This window comes from Monosiga brevicollis, genomic scaffold (assembly GCF_000002865.3).
Source record: "Monosiga brevicollis MX1 MONBRscaffold_9 genomic scaffold, whole genome shotgun sequence".
NCBI lineage: Eukaryota > Choanoflagellata > Craspedida > Salpingoecidae > Monosiga > Monosiga brevicollis.
This window is the reverse complement of record NW_001865046.1, coordinates 53524-72146: the sequence shown is the minus strand read 5'-3', so window position 1 is coordinate 72146 and position 18623 is coordinate 53524. Positions and strand designations below refer to the sequence as shown.

At 56.4% G+C, this 18623-nt stretch overlaps 5 protein-coding genes across 5 annotated transcripts; 3 read left to right on the top strand and 2 right to left on the bottom strand.

Annotated features, from left to right (window-relative positions):
• Positions 1 to 347: 347 nt before the first annotated feature.
• MONBRDRAFT_36915 (uncharacterized protein) lies at positions 348 to 1770 on the top strand (the record flags this gene model as incomplete). The annotated part of the gene is made up of 2 exons (XM_001745561.1): positions 348 to 1184; positions 1276 to 1770. 2 exons carry the CDS (start codon positions 348 to 350, stop codon positions 1648 to 1650), a joined length of 1212 nt encoding a protein of 403 aa, XP_001745613.1. The 3' UTR covers positions 1651 to 1770.
• A 199-nt stretch (positions 1771 to 1969) lies between these two features.
• On the bottom strand, positions 1970 to 2990 carry MONBRDRAFT_32251 (uncharacterized protein). The gene has a single exon (XM_001745419.1). It carries the CDS (start codon positions 2795 to 2797, stop codon positions 2243 to 2245), a length of 555 nt encoding a protein of 184 aa, XP_001745471.1. The 5' UTR covers positions 2798 to 2990; the 3' UTR covers positions 1970 to 2242.
• Positions 2991 to 4266: 1276 nt separating this feature from the next.
• Positions 4267 to 5064, top strand: MONBRDRAFT_7883 (uncharacterized protein; the record flags this gene model as incomplete). Its single annotated transcript, XM_001745560.1, has 3 exons — positions 4267 to 4338; positions 4478 to 4669; positions 4795 to 5064. The coding sequence occupies 3 exons, from the start codon at positions 4267 to 4269 to the stop codon at positions 5062 to 5064; spliced, it is 534 nt and encodes a 177-aa protein (XP_001745612.1).
• Positions 5065 to 5163: 99 nt separating this feature from the next.
• Positions 5164 to 9480, top strand: MONBRDRAFT_25081 (uncharacterized protein; the record flags this gene model as incomplete). Its single annotated transcript, XM_001745559.1, has 10 exons — positions 5164 to 5320; positions 5445 to 5597; positions 5687 to 5797; positions 5954 to 6334; positions 6520 to 7125; positions 7243 to 7891; positions 7989 to 8289; positions 8411 to 8846; positions 8961 to 9200; positions 9301 to 9480. Coding segments are annotated over 10 exons (3213 nt in total), but the record flags the coding sequence as incomplete, so codon positions are not given.
• Positions 9481 to 10236: 756 nt separating this feature from the next.
• MONBRDRAFT_32249 (uncharacterized protein) lies at positions 10237 to 18311 on the bottom strand (the record flags this gene model as incomplete). Its single annotated transcript, XM_001745418.1, has 21 exons — positions 10237 to 10329; positions 10424 to 10468; positions 10565 to 10720; positions 10826 to 10910; positions 11019 to 11098; positions 11250 to 11300; positions 11376 to 11431; positions 11511 to 11583; positions 11677 to 11721; positions 11868 to 11968; positions 12057 to 12097; positions 12214 to 12284; positions 12408 to 13181; positions 13637 to 13768; positions 13895 to 13950; positions 14052 to 14604; positions 14703 to 14776; positions 14864 to 14942; positions 15014 to 15073; positions 15506 to 15572; positions 16126 to 18311. The coding sequence occupies 21 exons, from the start codon at positions 18309 to 18311 to the stop codon at positions 10270 to 10272; spliced, it is 4845 nt and encodes a 1614-aa protein (XP_001745470.1). The 3' UTR covers positions 10237 to 10269.
• Between the last annotated feature and the right edge of the window lie 312 nt (positions 18312 to 18623).

The window sequence follows — 18623 nt, the reverse complement described above, 5'->3', positions numbered from 1 at the left end:
ATCGCGTCGCCCTCTGGGGGGCCTGACCAACAACCATGCGATCCAAGCGTCACGCCTCCCGACGTTGAAGGCTGTCGGCACACCGCTGGCTGCGCTGGCCTGTGCGACAGATTCCGAGGATGAAGTTTTTTTTGGTCAGCCCTCCGCCGTCGAACGAGCCAAGATGAAGCAGCTGCGCCGCCGTCGTCGCACGCAGCTGTGTATCTATCAGGTGAGTCTCCGATCTCCCCGCACCTCAATGACCAGGGCCCGCGGCTCAACCAAGGAGAATCTGCGCGCCGCCACTCCCTTAGGATAAATCAGAAGACGCCATCGAGCCCACGGCGGTACATTCTGAGACGGTGGAGATGCAGCACACCGACCTTTTCACTCGACAAAGGCGTGCCGCAGCCCTACGAATTCAGGCTTGCTGGCGATGTCACGTAGCTCGGCACCGGTATCAACAGATTCAGCACGCCGTGCGTTTGCTTCAACGGCAATGTCGCCGATGGATGGCTCAGCAGCGGTGGAAACAGCGGCAAAAGGCAAGCCAGGAGGCACCTGCAGCCACTGTGGGTACTGTTACGCCTCTCAAGGCGGGCACCAGCGACAGCGAGACCGTGTCATGGCCAGCGCCAGAGCAACCAGGTGCTGGGGGCTGGAGCTGGGAAGGTGCAAACACGAGCAGTATCACAAAGGAGACGGTCGCCAAGACGCCTCGTTCAGGAACCGCTGCCCCAGCTCCTTCTCGCATTGTATTCAAGGCAACCGTTGCGCCAGCCACAAACGCCACCGCAACGGCTAGCCAACCCACGCCCGCGCTCAGTGGCTCGGCTGCAGTCACACCAGCCGCGGCTCCGAGCTCAACGCGAGCCCGCCCGGGAATGCAAGAGCTGGAGCAGAAACGAGAGCGGCTAGCCGAGCTGCGAGCACGGCGCATGGCTCTCCAAAAAAGAATCCGTGAGCGCTCAGGCCAGACCACGGGTGTACATGCCGACGCCCCGGACGGCTCATCGGGCTCCAATGGGTGCTTGCGGGGGAGTCATTCGGGGAGCCAGGTTTCCGGGCGTGGCGGTGCCAGCAGCCGCTCGCATCGTAATGCCGATGTGGTGGTTGCTCGCGCGCTGGCCCGTGAGACCATGTTCAATACCACTCGTAACGCAGGCTATCAGTACACCAAGCTTATCCGGGGCAACGATGCTCAGGTGGGTTGTTCTGCGTCTCTGGATGATGTGTGTGTGCGCGTGCGGGCCGGTGCGTCCTCCATTCACTCATTGGGATGTGTTTTTTTTGCAGCCGAGCTTTGCTGATTTGGGTGAAGCCATGGCAGGGCTAGATGTGTCACCGTTGGCGACGGAGCGCTCGCGGCGGGTGCAGTTTGCTGAAACGCGGTCACAAATGGTGCTGGAATTTGCTGACCAGGACGCGCCTTCGCGCATCGGAAGCAAGAAGCGTTTGCTGTATCATGGTGCCACATCATCGGCTGGACGAAGCGAACGTCGCAAGAGTCTATTACGGACACCTGGCAACTTTGTGTTGGCCGACCTCACGCAGCAGACAGTTTTGATCAACCCCCCTGGCAGCCGGCAGCGGCGAGGATCAAAAGTTGTGGTGCCCGCGCACGAGCTCCTCTCGGCATCGGGTCGCAAGGATGCTCAGCGTTGTGCATGACAGCCATCTCCTGCCAGTACAGATACCATGACCAAGCATGTTGTGTCATGAGACGCCCTTGAGCGTCCAGTACATGTGTATGTGTTACGTGTGGGGCCTTGGGCTGGCCATGGTGTCACGGCTTTTGGATGGATGATTGACATGTGAATTGTATCGTTTGACCAATCTGGATTTGGATTCCACAGGCGTCACAGCACGTTCCATCCTCAAAGCGGGCGCTGTCCGTGGTGGATGCATAGCCTTACGCTGCCCACTGTCAAATGAATGCATGGGTGCCATGATTGTGTGGTATGCGCACATGGAAAGGTAAGGGTTAATTGGGAAAAAGCAGTTTAGATTATCTTTGAATATTCAATCGTGGACTCGGCCATGAAGGTCGCCACCAGGGCGCAACGGAGAGGGGTTAAACTCGACCCACTCAAGAGAGAGTATGAGAGGAAAAAAAAAAAAAAGATAACAAAGGCAAAAAGATACACATGCGGCAGAAAGTCACAGAACTGAGGTGCCAAGACATGTGCAAGCGGGGCTATGAACAAAAAAAAAGCCTAGAGTTTAGGCCGCTGGCCATTGAGAAGCTTGGTGGTATCGCAACTCAGCAGCACTTGGCGGCGAGGTGTGCAATCTTCTCCTCCAGAGCAGCAAAGCGGGCCTCCATAACTGAGCGGCGCTGGTTGACAAGCGTCTTGACCAGGGTGTGCAGAGCCGGGGGGACGGCCTCCAAGACGGCGGGGTCGACGGTGGCGTCGAGTCCATCCAGGCTAGGTTGCGCGGTGGCAGGCGCCGTCTGAGATGTCTTGATGGTGGTCATGAGAAGGTCCTTGAGGTAGGCCACCTCGTTCTCCAGACGCTCACACTTGACGCTCAAAGCTTTGTTCTCATCAGCCAGCTCAGAGGATTGGCTTTGCAGCTCCTCAAACTGTTGGCGTTTCTTACGGCGGTAACGATCTGCGGCCTGCTTGTTCAGCTGCTTCTTGTCTGTCGTCTTGGCACGCTTGCTTGTGGTCTCCCCCGAGAGCTCGGCGGTGAGATTTGCCTTGCTTTGGTCCAGACTGCTGAGGGATGAGCCAAAGTCCATCTCGCTGAGATCGTGGCTGCCCTGAGGCGCGGCGGCATACCAGTCGCTAAAATCAAACTCTTGAAGAGCCATCTTGAAGGATTCTTTTAGGAGTATGACACCCAACGATCAAAACGACGACAAGTGGCAGCGACGTAGACGTAGACGTGTGTGTGTGTTTGTGTGCGATCGATCTTCTGCAGATCAAACACTGATCCGATCGCTCAGAGCACCAGACCGAGACTGGAACGAGACTGGAACGAGACGGAACGAGACGGAACGAGACGGAACGAGAGAGAGAGAGAGAGAAGAAAATGCATCCCAAGCGTCCTCCACACACACACTCTCTCTCTCTTTCTCTCTCTCTCTTTGTGTTTTCGTGCAAGCGCCAGCAGCTGCAGCCTCGCATATGATGTGTGGGAGCTGTTGGGTTGCAGCCCGCTTACGGCTTGAACCCGTTTGATGTTCGGGAAGCACATGTAAGAATCCACATGAAGGCAGAGAAGGGTGAAGCGGGTTGCGTGTGTCCGGTGTGAAAACGAGGACGCCCTTTGATGTGTGGGAGGAGTCGGAGGACGTGATAAAGGCAAGCGGTGTGTTGCTTCTGCTGGGGCAGCTGTTGGTGTTGGGGGTCCAAAAGCAAAAGCGGGAACTGGGGTTGTCAGAGGAATGGCAGCCGCCAGGGATAGAATGGGGGAGGTTTGGGGGGAGGTTTGATAGTAAAGGTCAGGACAAACTGCAGCTGCTGGGGAAGGAACACGATCGGGCGACGTGAGGGAAAGATGGCGCGAGAATGAGAGGCGCTGGCTCACCTCATATCGCATCAGCATGACACCAAGTCTCCGATCCGAGTCTCCGCTCTTGAAGTTTCCCGTTCACAATCAATGTTGTCAACGAGGTTTTTCATTCCGGTTGTCAACTAATGTTCACAACGCTATCACCCCGCCAAAATTCAAAAATCAGATTATTTCGCCCGCCCGTTCGTTGAAGTCCCGCGAAATCCTGAAAAACCCGCGACGCAGATTTCCTTTCGGCTTTGGTCGAGGCTTGGGCATTTGCTTGCGTTGGACAAGGCCATCGCTCTTTTTGTTGCCGAGGGCTTTGCCTTCCCTTTTTTTTTTTGGTTTTCCGGTTTTTCGGTTTTCTTTTCTTTGAAAGCTCCGTTCGCTGCTTGAGGTGGGTCGCGCAAGCCTCTGAAATTCTTGTGCTGCTGCCCTTTTGCAGCTCGAATCTGAATGACTGCGCGCAACCCCACAAGCTTACACAAGCAAGCGTCGCATCGCCAGCTCTGACCTGGATCTGCTTTTTTTTTTTTTTTTTTTCGCTTTCTTCGCCAAAACACGACTTGCCCCCCTTGTCATCGTCCGCAGGTTGTGAGCGACCGGTCAGGCCGCGACAGACCTCTTTCCGGAGAACAGCGACACCACACAAGGGGTCGCGCGCATTGCTTCGGACCCACCCACCTCACGTGCAAGATGGCTTCCCCCGCTGAAGCCTCAATGGACACGGCCACCCCAGTTGTGGCCGCCGGCACCGTCCCCAATAGCCCATCGGCTCGCCTCATGATCACACATATGCGCATGGAAAACTTCAAATCCTATCTGGGTGTCCAGGAAGTCGGTCCATTCCACCAGGTACGCCAAGGCACACCACCGGCCGTCATGGATGGCGATCAGCAGACAAATAAAAAGTCCTGCCTCGGTCCAAGTCCAGATGACTTTGCTCATCCCTCTGACCCGTCATGGTTTTTTTCTTTAATTTGGCTTGGTGCAGTGCTTCTCGTCCGTCGTGGGTCCCAACGGCAGTGGCAAATCCAATGTGATTGATGCCCTCCTTTTTGTCTTTGGCTACCGCGCCAAGAAGATCCGCCAAGCAAAACTGAAGGATCTCATCCACAAGTCAGAGGGTCACACCAACCTCGACTCGTGCCGAGTCTCCGTCTTTTTCTCTGAAGTCATTGACAAGGTGAGCCCTGCAATCGGACGACAGCGATCCACCCAGTGACCAACAACCGTCTCGCCCCCTCGTTTGAAAAAAACTTGGCCGACTCTCATGGTTTCGAGCTCTCCCCACACTCATTGCCATGGTAGCCCGATGGCTCGTATGAGACAGTTCCAAACTCCGAGTTTGTGGTCATGCGTGAAGCCACCAGTGCCAACCAATCCAACTACTATCTCAACGGCAAGAAAATGACCTTTAAGGAGATTGGCACCCTTCTCCGGGCCAAGGGCATTGATCTCGACCATAACCGCTTCCTTATCCTGCAAGGCGAGGTTGAATCCATTGCCATGATGAAGCCCAAGGCCCAGCATGAGAATGACGATGGTCTCCTGGAGTACCTCGAAGACATTATTGGGTAGGACGGCGCCTCCCCTCTTGTCCTATTCATCCTCGGCTTTCTCGTCTTCGCTTACAAAACGATCGCCGCCGGGCCTCACGACCTGCTGCAGCTCCAATCAATTCAAGGAAGACATTGTCAAGGACGAGACCCAGTTGGCCGAGCTCAACGAACAGCGCTCAGAGAAGTTGGCCCGCGTCAAGGTTGTGGAGACGGAAAAGAACAAGCTCGAGGGTGGCAAGAACGAAGCCGAGGCCTACTTGGGAGAAGAGAATGAGGTTCGAACCACCTTTGTCGCTTGCCGCGGGAGAGCCGCCCCTCCCCGCCACGCCCTGGCTCACCACTCCCCTTCCGTTTTCTTGATCTCATGGCAACCTCACTCGGTCTTGAATCCCATTGTAGCTGACCATGCTTCAATCCAAGCTGTACCAGCTCTTTCAGTTTCAGAGCACCAAGCAGCTCGAAGACGCCCAGACCAAGTTGAACGAGGTCAATGAGTCAGCCAGCGAGCAACGCGCTCAGCTTGCCGCCCTCCAAAAGGACGTTAAGATCAAGGTCAGTTCTCAACCTGGCCTAACCCCTTGGCCCACGTTCACGTCCATAACTAACCGCTTCTCATTACACCCCGCCTTGCTGCCTGGCAGGAACAAGAGCTCAAAGTCGAACAAAAGCAGGTCAACCAGCTGCAGACAGCCTGCGAGCAGGCCAAGGCCGACTTTATCGCCTTTGAACGCAAGGATATTAAACACAAAGAGGTACGCTTGGCCTGCTGCCAATCCACACACAAACAAAACTTTGTCCGCTGTCTCTCTTACACCTACGCTCCCATCTGGCGGACCTACTCGATCGCCACCGACGCTTCAACTCACGTCCTTGTGTTGCACTGAACCCTTGTTTGCATCACCCCTCAGGAGCACAAGTTTCTCAAGAACAAGATCAAGAAGCTGACGGCTTCCATTGCCAAGGACCAGAAGCAACTCAATCAAGAAGCTTCCCGGGACGTTGCCCTCGAGGAAGACCGCGGGCGCTGGCAAGAAGAGCTTCAGGCCTCCCAGCAGCAGCTTGACAGCGAAGAGAAGAGTCTTGAAGAGATGCTTGAGGGTCTTCAAGGCGAGATGCAGGCCCAGCAAGACGAGCTCGCGACGCGTCAGGCAGCGCTGGCCCCCTTCAGCCAGGCCCGTGCCGAAGCCAAAGCCAACCTGGAGGTGAAGCAAGGCGAGCTCGAGCTACTCACCCGCAGCAGCCGCGAACTGGCACAGACGCTCGAATCTGCTCAACAGAGCCAACAACAGGTACTTGCACACTGCCTCGCTCTTTTCGTTTCGTTTTGTTTCGTTTCGTTTTGTTTTGTTTTTTTTGTTTTGTTTTGTTTTGTTTGCGTTTTTGCCTCGATTCGATTCAATCAGCACAGGCGCACCGAATCATGCTCGTGGTGACGTGCGTGGGCTAATGTTGTCCGTTTGTATTCCCTGCCCAGGCCGAGGCTGACGAAGAAACCAAGACTCAGGCTTTGGCCGAGGTACAGCAGGAGGAAGCCAAGGTGCTCAAGCAGCTGGGCAAGGCTAAGAAGGAGCTGGCGAATGTCGAGGCTCAACTGGCCCCCCTCGAACAGTCTTGCAACGCAAAGCGCGTCACGCTTGAGGAGGCACGGGCAGCTTCTTCCTCGTCTCGGGCTCAAAGTGCCGTTCTTGTGGCACTCAAGCGCTTTGCGGCCAAGAACAACCTCAGTGGTTTCCATGGCCGCCTCGGTGATCTCGGTACCATTGACGATGCCTACGACGTTGCCGTCACCACGGCCTGCGGCGCTTTAAACAACATGGTCGTTGACACGGCCCGCGAGGCCAAGCTGTGCGTGGAGTTTCTCCGCAAGCACAACGTAGGCCGTGCATCCTTCATCATCATGGAGAAGATCACGGCCATGGCTGATCGTGCCGCAGCTGCCTTCACCGCACCCTCGGGCACTCAACGCCTCTTTGACTTGGTTCAGCCTCGTGACCAGCACTTTGTCGCGGCTTTCTACTGGGCCCTGCGCGATACGTTGGTGGCCAAAGACCTCAACCAGGCCACAACTGTGGCATACAAGGTGTGTTGACCCTTTTACAGAGTGTGTGTGTGGGGGCGGGGGGGCGGGGAGGGGGTTGACTGCTTAGTCTGCTCGCAACATGATGCTCATATCCTCGCTTTGTGTCGTCTTTACCAGGGCTCGCGTGCCATGCACCGCGTTGTCACCCTTAAGGGTGAGGTCATTGATACCTCGGGTACCATGTCCGGTGGTGGCAAAAAGGTGATGCGTGGTGGCATGTCCTCCTCCCTGACACCGCAGCTTTCCGAGCGCGAGCTCGAAGAGATGGAAACCGACATGTCCACCTTGACTCGCGAGCTCAACGACCTGCGCCAACGCCAGCAACAGCTGTCCCAGCTTGTGGAATCGCTTCAAGAACAGGCGGCTGATTGCACGGCTCGGGCTAAGCGGCTCCAGATGGAGATTGCGAACCTGGGTCAAAAGAAGGGTGCTCTCGAAACCCAGATTGCGGACCTCACCAAGCGCAGCAAGGCTGCTTCCAAGGATGTCGCGCAGTGCGCAGCTCTTGAAAAGGAAATTGCTCAACTCGAAGCTGCCTTTGAAGAAGCCAAACAGCGCGCCGCCGAGTATGAGCAGGCCGTGCGGGATGGCGAGGAGGCCCTTGCCAACGTGGGTGGTGTTGTGCTCAAGGCCAAGCGCAGCAAGGTCGATGACCTGCGTCAAGCCATTGTTGACCTCAAGCAGCAGATTACCCGTGGCGCTGTTGATGGCAAGGCATGCTCGCGCAAGACTACCCAGTTGTCCAAGCGCGTTGAAGCGAGCCAAAGTAAGTCAATGATTTCCTCACCTCGTCGGGGCTCCAAAAGGACGGTACACAAGCGGGCTGTTTTCGTGCCACTCCTGACTCACTGAATTTGTTGCAGAGGAACTGGCTGAAAATGAGGAAGCTTTGGTCAAGCTGCAAGAGTCGTTCAAGGAGATTGAGGAAGGAGCGATCGAGGTCATCGAGCAACGCGAAGAAGCCGAGCGCATGCTGCAAGAGCACATGGAGGTTTTGACTGAGCTGAAGCGAGCCCATGATGATGCCCTCGATGCCATGTCGCAGCTCAAGTCAACCATGGTTGACATTGAGCACCAGGTCGAAGAGCTGACCAAAACAGTGAAAGACAGTGCAGCCAAGAATAAGCATTGGCAAAAGAAACTCTCCGGCCTGAGCCTCCACCGGTAAATCACCCCGCCCCATTCACAAACTACTCTGCCTGCACGTGCTTGGCTGTGGCCCATGCGTTGAGTCTTCCTTCACTCGTTCTGCTCACCCGCTCCCAACTTCTTGGCTGGTATGCAGTATCGGTTATGAAGACATGGATGAGCTGGATGAAGAGTCGGAGCAGGTCAAGTCGGCAGCTCCCACTCAGCTCGAGACACTGGATGAGGCCGCCTTGCTTGCCCTGGACAAGGATGCCCTCGAGTATGATATCACGATTCTTTCGGAGCGCTTGCAAGGCCGCAAACCCAACATGTCCGCCATTGAGCAGTTTTACAAGAAGGAGAAGGATTACCTAGCACGCGTGGGGGAACTGGATGAGGTCACCGAGCTGCGTGATGGCGTTCGTAAACATTATGAGGACTTGCGCAAGCAGCGTCTGGACATGTTCATGGGCGGCTTCAGCATCATCACAAACAAGCTCAAGGAGATGTACCAAATGATCACTCTGGGTGGCGATGCCGAGCTTGAGCTCGTTGATCGCCTCAACCCCTTCTCAGAGGGCATCGTGTTCTCGGTACGTGCTCGCCTCTTGGCTTCTGATTTCGTCACATACGCCACTCTGGTGCAGCACATAAACATATGAACCTCTCACACCGCCCACCCTCCTCTCGGTGTTGCACATGCGCAGGTCCGCCCGCCCAAAAAGTCTTGGAAGAACATCTCCAACCTCTCTGGTGGCGAGAAGACGCTCAGCTCGCTGGCCCTGGTCTTTGCCCTGCACCACTTCAAGCCCACGCCACTCTACGTCATGGACGAGATTGATGCCGCGCTTGACTTTAAGAACGTCTCTATCGTGGCCAACTATATCAAGGAGCGCACCAAAAACGCCCAGTTTATCATCATTAGCCTGCGCAACAACATGTTCGAGGTAGGTTTGGCCTGGCCCTCGTAGTCTTGACGGCCGCGATGCAACTCGGCAGTATTCTCCTCACACAACCGGCACGGTGATTTGCGTTTTATTTTTCTAGTTGGCGGATCGTCTTATTGGTATCTACAAGACTGACAACGCCACGAAGAGCGTGACGATCGACCCGGCACTCGTTGCTGCACAGGCGCGGGCTCGCGAGCAGGCCATTGCACAGCAGGCCTCTGCCAAGAGTGCTGCCTTGGCCGGTCCTGTGGCTGATGCCTCCCTCCTTGTTGCATAGGCGCCCTCTGGTGGTCTGGGCCTCGTTGAGTGTTTTCATGTTTGTTTCTAATGGCCTCGTTTTGTCCATTGTTCCCGCCGAGTCCCGTTCCAGTTGGCTGGGCCTCGTGTTAAATGGCCAAGTCATTTGTGTTGTGGTTATCTTGGAGCGTTGACCAAAGACAGAGTAAACAGCGCGCCTCGTGCCCTCCCCCCGTGTGATGCAGAAAGATTGATGAGTCGTCGAGACTCTTTTGTATGTGAGTGAGTCGGCTGCTGTGCCAAAATGGGTGTGATAATTTTTCAATAATTTTTGTGTATTTTCATTGATTTTTTTTATTCTTTTCCACGTATCTTGATCTTGATGCGGCTACCGTTGCTGATCCTTCTATGGTTGGCACTTTCGCTGTCGTCGCCCGTGGGAACGTGGCCGCTTCTCGCCGCCAGTGCAAGTCACATTGCGAATGTTTGTTGAAGCTCATGCCTCAAAATTGAACCTCTTATGAACAGACTTTCTCTACAAGACAGTAATACTTCCTCGAGGTCATGATTTAAAACGGTCTAGTTACTTGATGACGACGACGAGGAAAAGGTAGAGAGCTTTGGGGTAAGATGTTCATTTAGGCACGCAATACCTTCTGCGTCGGGGTCATGTTTGATATGCTATGAGAAGCTCATCTGTGGCAAAATCAGAGGCCATTCTCGTTGTCTGGGCCATCAACACGAGCACGTCCTCAAGACAGGAAGGAGGCCACCGCACTGAGCATCGTCAAAAATTGGTTTGAGATCAATTACTTAAGACTGAAGCGCTTTAAAGGACGGCCGTGTGAGCCGCTTCGGTATAGGTGGCTTTCGATCGGGCCTCGGCGCTCTAAGATGCGCAATGACGATTGCAAATGAGGATTCTGGTTTGAAACATGCAAACAGATAAATACCAAGAAGGAGAACTTCAACGAAGTACCTACCAGAAGGGCGTTGGCATTATCGTTCAAAACAGTACCCCAGGCCCGCTAGAAGACGATTGTTCGGGACACGAAGACTGTTAGTATCGGCCAGGCAGGGCATATTAGCGAGTTGAAGGAACACGTTGCGCAACATGTACCCACCTGTGTGGCCTCGAGCTGGCTGAGTAGCATCTGGATGCGATGATCCTCCACAATCAAGTTGCGAGCCCGGGCATCATCCTTGCGCTGGGTGAACTCCAGCTCGGCTTCCTGCGCACGAGTTTCGGCAACCTCGCGATGCTTTTCTGACTGTCGAGCCTACGTGCAGGGAGAGAGAGTCCAAGCTGCATTAGATTGCCACAGCGAGAGCAACACGTTGAGCGTCACCATGCTGCTGCAAGGAGCGCCGCTGTAGCAGTGTACCTTGCTGGCCACGGCCTTGGCCGCCTCGTGTTGCACGAAGGCCTTTGAGGCTGCCTTGGCGGCAGCCTGTACCGGTGGCAAAACGCTACCGTATTTGTGCGCAGTCGGAGTGAGTGCATATCCTGAAGCAAACACTTTGACGCAACCAGACGGAGGCCACGTAGGTGCCGGGAAGGGCTTCAACGAGACGTACCGTTGCTGATAAACGTTGAGCTGCTCCAAGGCCGAGGCCAGGGCCGGAAGAGTATGGTCTTCAACATTTCGCCCCATGGTCTGTCAGAAACACGACCAAAGGCGGAAACAACGTGAAGAGGTAGCAAACTCAAAGTTTGAGCAAGAAAAATGATCGTACAAGACACTGAGACGGGATGAAAGGTGGAAGTGCGGGCGGGGTTGAAGCCACGGCACACCAGTCACGACATACCCGCTGGGTGCTCCCTAGAATTTGCATGCACTCGCCAATGGGACCCGGGGTCTGCGATTGGCAACAAGCGGGCAAGCGCGAAGTGAGACGCGGATGCATCTGAAGCGGGTTAAACCGTGGACGTACGCGCACGCCCTGGGTCAAGAGAAAGTGGCTCATGCTCTTCTCGGCTGCTTTGAGATCTATCGAGCGGTTAGCGCTACAATGTCAGCACAATTCAGGGACCACGGTGAGCACGGTGTGTGTGAGGATGAGACTTGCCGTTTATGCAGCGCTGGTATTTGCGAAGGACCATCGCCATCTCCTTGGCTTGCGTTCGGCGACCATTGACAGCCTATGGATACAATGCCAAATCAGTGATGAACAAAAAGTCTTGGAAAAAAAAAAAAAAAATGCTAAGGTCTGCAAGGGAGAGTTCTGAACAAACCTGGTGTAATGCGTCCAGTTCCTCATCCACGGGCTTGTTTGCGCTCTGTGCGTGTACGGGGGACACAAAATGTCACGAGTGAACCAGCCGGGCCCGGCAAAGCAGCTTCATCCACCTGGCCCGAGGTCGTCTTGGAATCAAGGGGCAATAATTAACATGCATGTGTGCTTCTGGGCCGGGGGCATCCGTACGTTGTAAAGAGAACGGAATTGGAGGCTTGCGCGTTCAAATACGGTTTCGCGCCGGACTTGACCTGCCGCCCTCGCGGTCCGCGCATTATCTTCGTCCGGGGCTGTACCGCATCGCGCATAGCCACGGGAGGTGAGCATGTCGCCCGGGTAGAAACGGAGAGCTGATGCGCAGGGGCGTTTGAATCGGACCTTGGATACGGACGTCACCAAAGTCAGGGGCTTCGGTCACCCTGAGTGGGAAGAAATGGGAACAAGGAAAACAGCATGTCACAATCAGAATACAAGGACAACATGAAACAAACGCGCAGGGCCTTGAGCGATGCCCTTGCAGCCTCGAATCACTCACGGGGTGTTCGTTGCCTCCGGGGCATCAGCTGCGCGTGAGTCGCCCGAAGCCAGTAGGGATGCCGGGGCTTGCTGCGGGTATGGATCAGGCAAGCCATGAATAGGAACGAGGGGCGAAGGGCGCTGAAATGAGCACTGGGTCATGAGCAGGGCTGGTACTGCTGGTATCGAGGGCAGCGAGGTCAGCAAACGTACCAAAACTGGGCGGCCGGGTGCAGTGGTGATCGAGTTGTGGCGCCCTGGACTGTGGCTCGAGTCAGTGGCGGCATGGTTAAAATGGTTGCTCGTGGTGGAGACACGGCTGTCGTTTCGGACCAGGTGAGGGGATGGGGCAACCTCACTACCTCCGGCCAGGAAGCTGGCTTCAGAGGGAGCTGTCATGGCCAAGCTGGAGGCAACATCATCAGCATCCTCTTCTTCACCGTCACTCAAGGCCACGTCCGCCATCCCATCCGCACTATCCAGCCCTTGGTGCAGCTCCTCTGCCAATGTGGGAGGCTGCTGATCAATGGTGGCATGCATTTCCAGCACTGTAGCTACGGGGTCGCTGCTCTCAGCTATCCGGGCGGCAGGCGGTGTGAGCTCAACTGGCTGGGCGGCCGCATCTGCCTCAGCACTTGGGGCCATGGTCGAGTCTTGTGCCGTCAAAGCGTCTGAAGCCAGTCCCAGGGCAAAAGGGTCATCGACAGATGGCTGCATGTCAGCAGAGCCGCGGGCAGCCTCCTCTTCGGTACTATCCACGGCGACGCCCGAATGACTCGGTTCGGGTGGGGCCAAGGCTTCTGCTGCTGGTGACTCGGGGGTTGCCACCACCTCATCTGACCCCACATGCATCGGCTCAGCCTCGGGTGCCAAGCTTGCCATGCCATCCTGGCCTTCCGCTACTGCAATCAGCTGCTCAGCATCGGGCTGCTCCAAGCCCGCGTCAGCGCTACCACTGCCATCGGCCGGCTCCATGACGCTCAGTGGCTTGAGGAAAAAATGTAAGCGAACGAGAAGTAGCAGAAGAAGATGAAGAAGATGTATATTTGAAGGAGAGCTTAACGTTGAATTGTGATTATAAATGAGAAGAAGATGAACATAGTGTCGGGGAGGAGTTACACAGGACCGGACGCTGGAGGTGTGCCGGGTGCCTTGGGTCGGTGACGCTTTCGATTGTCTTGGCAAGGCGAGCTGCCGTGGCAGTGAACAGTCCAGTGGTAGGAAGACGCGGGGAGCTACCGCTGAAAAGCGAAACTGGCTGGCTGGGCCATCAGATGCACAACAACGGAGGAGGAAAACTGCCGACGACAATAAGAACAAGGGCACGGTGTCATTAAAAGGAGAACAAAAAAAGGGGGGGATATTGAACAAGGGCATAAGTCTGGGAGTGTACAGGAGGGCGCGCACGACGATGGCTGCGCCCGAGGAGTTTGTGCTTAGACTTCAGCAGCGCCGTCGCGCATGGTCAGAGCTGTGATGCGGTCCATTAGGTCCTCATTGACCACTCGCAGGCGGCTGTTTTGCATCTGCAGTTGCTCCAGCTGTCGCCGCAAAGCCTGATTCTCCTGCTGAAGCTGGAGGTGCAATCGGAGCGAAGCCAGTGGAATGGGGTGGGATGGTGGATCATAAGGATCATGCAGCGGGCCAGTCGCTGCAAACGTGCGCGTTGCGTCATTGCTTGTCACCGGTTTGTCTCTTACCGCATTATTTTCCACTTTGAGCGCATCCTGGACCATGTTTTCGTCGTCAACGGAGCCTGCAGAAGCAGATGGCAGATGGCCAGGCGGGCATTCGGTGAGGGAGGCACGGTTGCTTGTGAACACGCGCTTGGCCAGCATCATGTCAGGCCCGGCTCACCTTCGGCAATGCTGCACATGGTGTTGGTGCGAGCCATGAGGGTAGGCTCTTCGTTGATCGAGTCATTGCTCAAGTTCAAGTCCATCGAGGCGCCGAGGTGTGAGCGATCTGTTCGAGTGGTCCAGGTAGAAGTGTTGGTTTGAGGTTCCGCGGTCGACCGTGTTCCTGTGGTTGAGCGCTCGCCCCGTGACGAGAGTTGCTGAGCGATCGTGGGCCCCGTTACACCGCCCTGCTTCTGAGTCTCGGGCCAGCGCAGAGGGAGAGACTCATTGGGATCCTCCCCGGTGGGGAACAGCGGTCGCGTCAACGACATGGATGATGTGGAAAGAGAGGAGTTGCTTGTGCTAGTTTTGCCATCCTGATGGTTCGGTCGCCACTTGGGTTGGGGCTGAGAGGCTTGCATGAAAAAGTGGGCCAGGTCTACAGATTCGCGGGACCCATTGTTTCGCTGCATCAAAGAGGTGGGCTGTACCAGCCGAGCTGGTATGGGTGCGGAGGGCAGCAGCAAGGCCTGTGCTGTGCTTGTTTCCTCCCCAAAGGCTAAGCGAGCCGGCTACACCCATGGCGGCATGGCAATCTTTGGTCAGAAAACAAGGTGTGATCCAGAACTGGGCGCTCTGGGAGGAGGAGGCTTGGTCAAGGGACGCATACCGAGGGTCGTAGAGGGCTTTCGCCCACATGATCGTGTTTGGTCTGTCGAAAACTCTTGCTACGCTTTCGTTGGCCTGCACCGGTGCATGCACGTCAGGTCGATGCAGGGCAGCACACGAGGCAGCTAGGCGACTGCCATTGGAGTAGTGCTGACTGCATACCTCTTGTGTTTAGATTCTGAACGGGTTGAAGTGCGGCGCGCTGCTGGTCACGGTACTCGGCCTGCTGCGAGAGCAGCGCCTGCGCAAAAAGGCATCGGCGTGAGACGGCGAGGTGTGGATGATGTGCAAGCAAGGCCTTTTGGAACGCACCTCGAGATGAAGGGTTGATGCCGTTTCCATTATCGTCAAGACAGGGCACCGGGCAGGGCGCTATAGAGTCAAGGCGGTACAAGCGGCACAAGCGGGGCAAGAATAGCTCGTCCGACTCGAGGAAAAGGCAGAGACGACGTCGTGCTTTTCAAGTCAAATGATTCTCTTTTGAAATTTTGGAAGGATTGGCCTGAGCCGTTGCAACAACACCAGCATCAACACCAGAGACCCCCACCCAGTGTGGCTCCCTTCGGAGATCTGATCGTTGCTGAGGCCGTTGGGCCCAAAAAGGAGTCTTGTGGTTGGTCAGCCAGCTGCCACGAGCTTGACTGCACAGCGGACGTCCCTTGCATGCATGCACATACTTCCAACGGCAATGGCGTTTTTTTTTTTTTTTGGTGCAAGTCTCGTTTTTTGGAAAAGCCTTGTGTGCATGGTGTAGAAGAAGTCAGTCCCACACTGCCCGAAGTAAGCCATGCCTCCCTCCCCTACCGTGCGGTTTGGCTGCTGGTTTTTGAGAATGTCTTTGAAGGACAGGTCGCACACGCTGAATAAACTGCTAAAATTGTGTTTGGCAGCACACAAACGTGCACCATCGATGCTGCAACCATGATCTACCAAGTCAAACCTTGCCTTGCCTTAAAGAGCTCGCACACCACTCGTGCGACTACTACTATAACTACTACTGCGACGACAACTGCGATACCACAAAGAACGCTCCCGTCCGACACCTTCTGTCCCAGAGGGAGGGGGGCAAGAAGAAGGCTTGCAGAGCGCAAGCACATAAACGGGGAAAGCGGTGGCCAAAACACAAAAACACCTAGAAGAGAGAGCGAGAAGAAGAAGAAGAAGAAGAAAAAAAAAAAAAAAAAAAAAAAAGCGAAAAGACAGGAGCCAAAACCGAAGAAGAAGGAGAAAAAAAAAGGAAGAGCTGCCGACGAAAAGATGGTCGCTGTCGCTTGTGTACCAATCGCGCGCCCGTGACGCCAATCATGCCTGGGAGTGAATACTAAGGCGCGGCCAGCGGAGGCGAGTGTTGACGGAGAGCATTGGCCATGTGCACTGCAAAACAGCCATTGCACAGGATCAGGCGGCGGTCACATTGACAATACGTGCGCACGCGCTTGGTGCATCCCTCTCCGCGACACCGACAAGCTTGTGCGGCCGCCTTGGTTCGCTTGCCTGGCTGCACACCTTCGTGCTTGGGCACGGGCCGAAGCACGTGCAGCACAGATGAGGCTGCGTTGGCCATTGGTCCGCGAAAGGCGCCCTCGGTCGACGAAGTGCGGCGCGTGGGTGTGGGAGCTGAGACCGGCTTGGCCGTCGGGGCAAGGGGTGTCTCCCGCACAGAAAGCCAATCGCGGCACAGCGCCACACCCAGATCGTGTCGAAACACGGCCAATAACGCGGTCAGCGTGACTCCACGAGCCATCGGGCGATCACGGTGAAAGCTCCAAAACGCGTTGATGAACGAAGCCGTCAAAACGCTTGCCAATTGGCGTCCGAGCCACGACGCGGTGGTCCACTTTTCCAACACGGCTTGAACTTCAGCTTCCCACAAGCCTACCGCGGCATGAGCGGCGCCCCGCCCCGCCACGTAGTCCTCAAATGGGGCGTTGAAATGGTATGTAATGAGGTCATTGCCAGCCCGACACTGGCGAGGTGCACCCGTCTGTGCGAGTGAGCCGTACGTCGAGAGTAGCAGTGATGTTTGTCCTGGTCGCCTCAGTGCATACAAATGCAAGGGCGTGCCCTCCACTTGGCCCTGGCGACCAGAGAGCAGACCAAGAGGTTGGTGTGTGGCAAAGGCATGTGCTTCAGAACCCGGGATCTGAGGCGGCCAATGGCCCTCGCGCTGTTGCACTCCCACGCACGCGTGTAAATCGGCAGTGGCCAGGGCCCGCAGTGTATGTGGGACACACAGCTCACTGTCCAGGGCGACCACCCGGGGCACGGGTTGCTGGCGCAAGCTGCGAGTCAGGCGCATCACCTTGGCAGTGGTAGGGTCGTGTTCATCGTCAAACGCCCGCGCCTTACCCATGGCAGCACGCTCTGCAGGACCCTCGAGACGTTCCATGGCCAGTATCACATTGGTCACGGCATCACATGCTACCACGTGAGCCTGTGAGGTGACGCAGGGCACGTGTTGAATACGAATGTGTGTATCGGCAAAGGAGCGCCGCGCTGCCTGGGACGCGTCGATGCCGATCAGGTGTGATGGACTGTAGACACGGGCCATGTTGGCGTTCCATTCGTCCAGAAGCTGCCAACCCTCTAGCAGCGGGCCAGTCTCATCCTCGCCCGGGGGCTGCACATCATCTGCACTGGACGCCAGGGCCAAGGCAGCCACCACGGCCTCAAAGCGTTCACGAGGCATGATGTCTCCGAGCTTGAGGCGTGCCTCAAAGCGGGTCTCTGATGGTTCCCAGACGTGCTTCACGGGGCCCCGCACCGTTGTGGACAGCAGGGTGGCGCCAAAAAACGCCATGAGCTCACTGCGAGCTAGGGGCGCACCGCCCTTGAGCTGGGCGTTGGTGCTGTGCAGGAGACGATCCAATATCTTGTCTGGAAACAACTGTTGAAACAGTGTCACAGGATCCAATGCATCTCTCTCGGGCAGTGTGCGAACAAAGGTGAACTCTGGCGCCTTTCGATTAATCTCGGCAGTGGCCAAGACCTCACTGGCCGAGCCCCAGGCATCAAAGGTGACAGATGGCGTGGCTGTTCGCTTGGCTGCAGGCGAACCATCCTGAGACGGCGCCACGTCAGTGGAAGAGGGGGCATCGGGCCAAGGCACGAGGTCTGGTCTCGTCGGGGGCTCAAAAAAGAGATCGGTCACATCCGAGATCACGGGGTCTGTCGGGCCGGCAACATCGGGTATCGGGATTTCAGACAGCGAAGAAGCAGGGTCAGGTGTGTTGTTGGTGGAGGCTGCAAGTGGGGCTGGGGCCGCCCCGGCAGCGGGTGCGGGCGCGGGCGCGGGTGCGGGCGCAGGCGCAGGCTTGCTGGTGGCGGCCAAGTTGGCAAGAGCCTGCTCTGCAGCGGCAACGGCGCTAGGGCTGGGCTCGTCAGTTTGGACATGGACACGGCGACTCCACATGACGCCATGCGTATTGGGGTGGGCCAGCAACACGGCGCGCAGCGTCTTGCCCTTGATGTTACGTTGGCCAAAGCCCACGACGATCAGGTCACGAACCGTGGCTGAGGGCGCGTCGGCCAGCGGCAAAGCCAATTCTGAAGGGTAAAGGGCTCGCCGCTTGGCCCCGACATGGTCGCGCAGCTGAGGTGTTTGTGACATGGCGCTGGCGCGTGGAGCTGATGGTGACGGCAGCGTCTGGGCAAGGATTTCAAGCGAGCCTGGCTGGCTAGGCCGTGTGAAAAGGGCCCTGGCGTCGTGGCCTGCTCGGTTGGGTTTCCGCCTGGTGAGCGTCAGTGTCGCTGTGACATACCTCCCGCTGGTCCACAAGCCCGCCGACCCCGCTCAAATGATCAAGACTGCACAGTCGTTTTTGAGGCGAGACTTGCGCTCCCCTCGCCCCCACCCAATCACCGCCAATGCAATACCAGTGCGATGACAATCAGGTCACCACACATGCACGCGTGGCGTCCG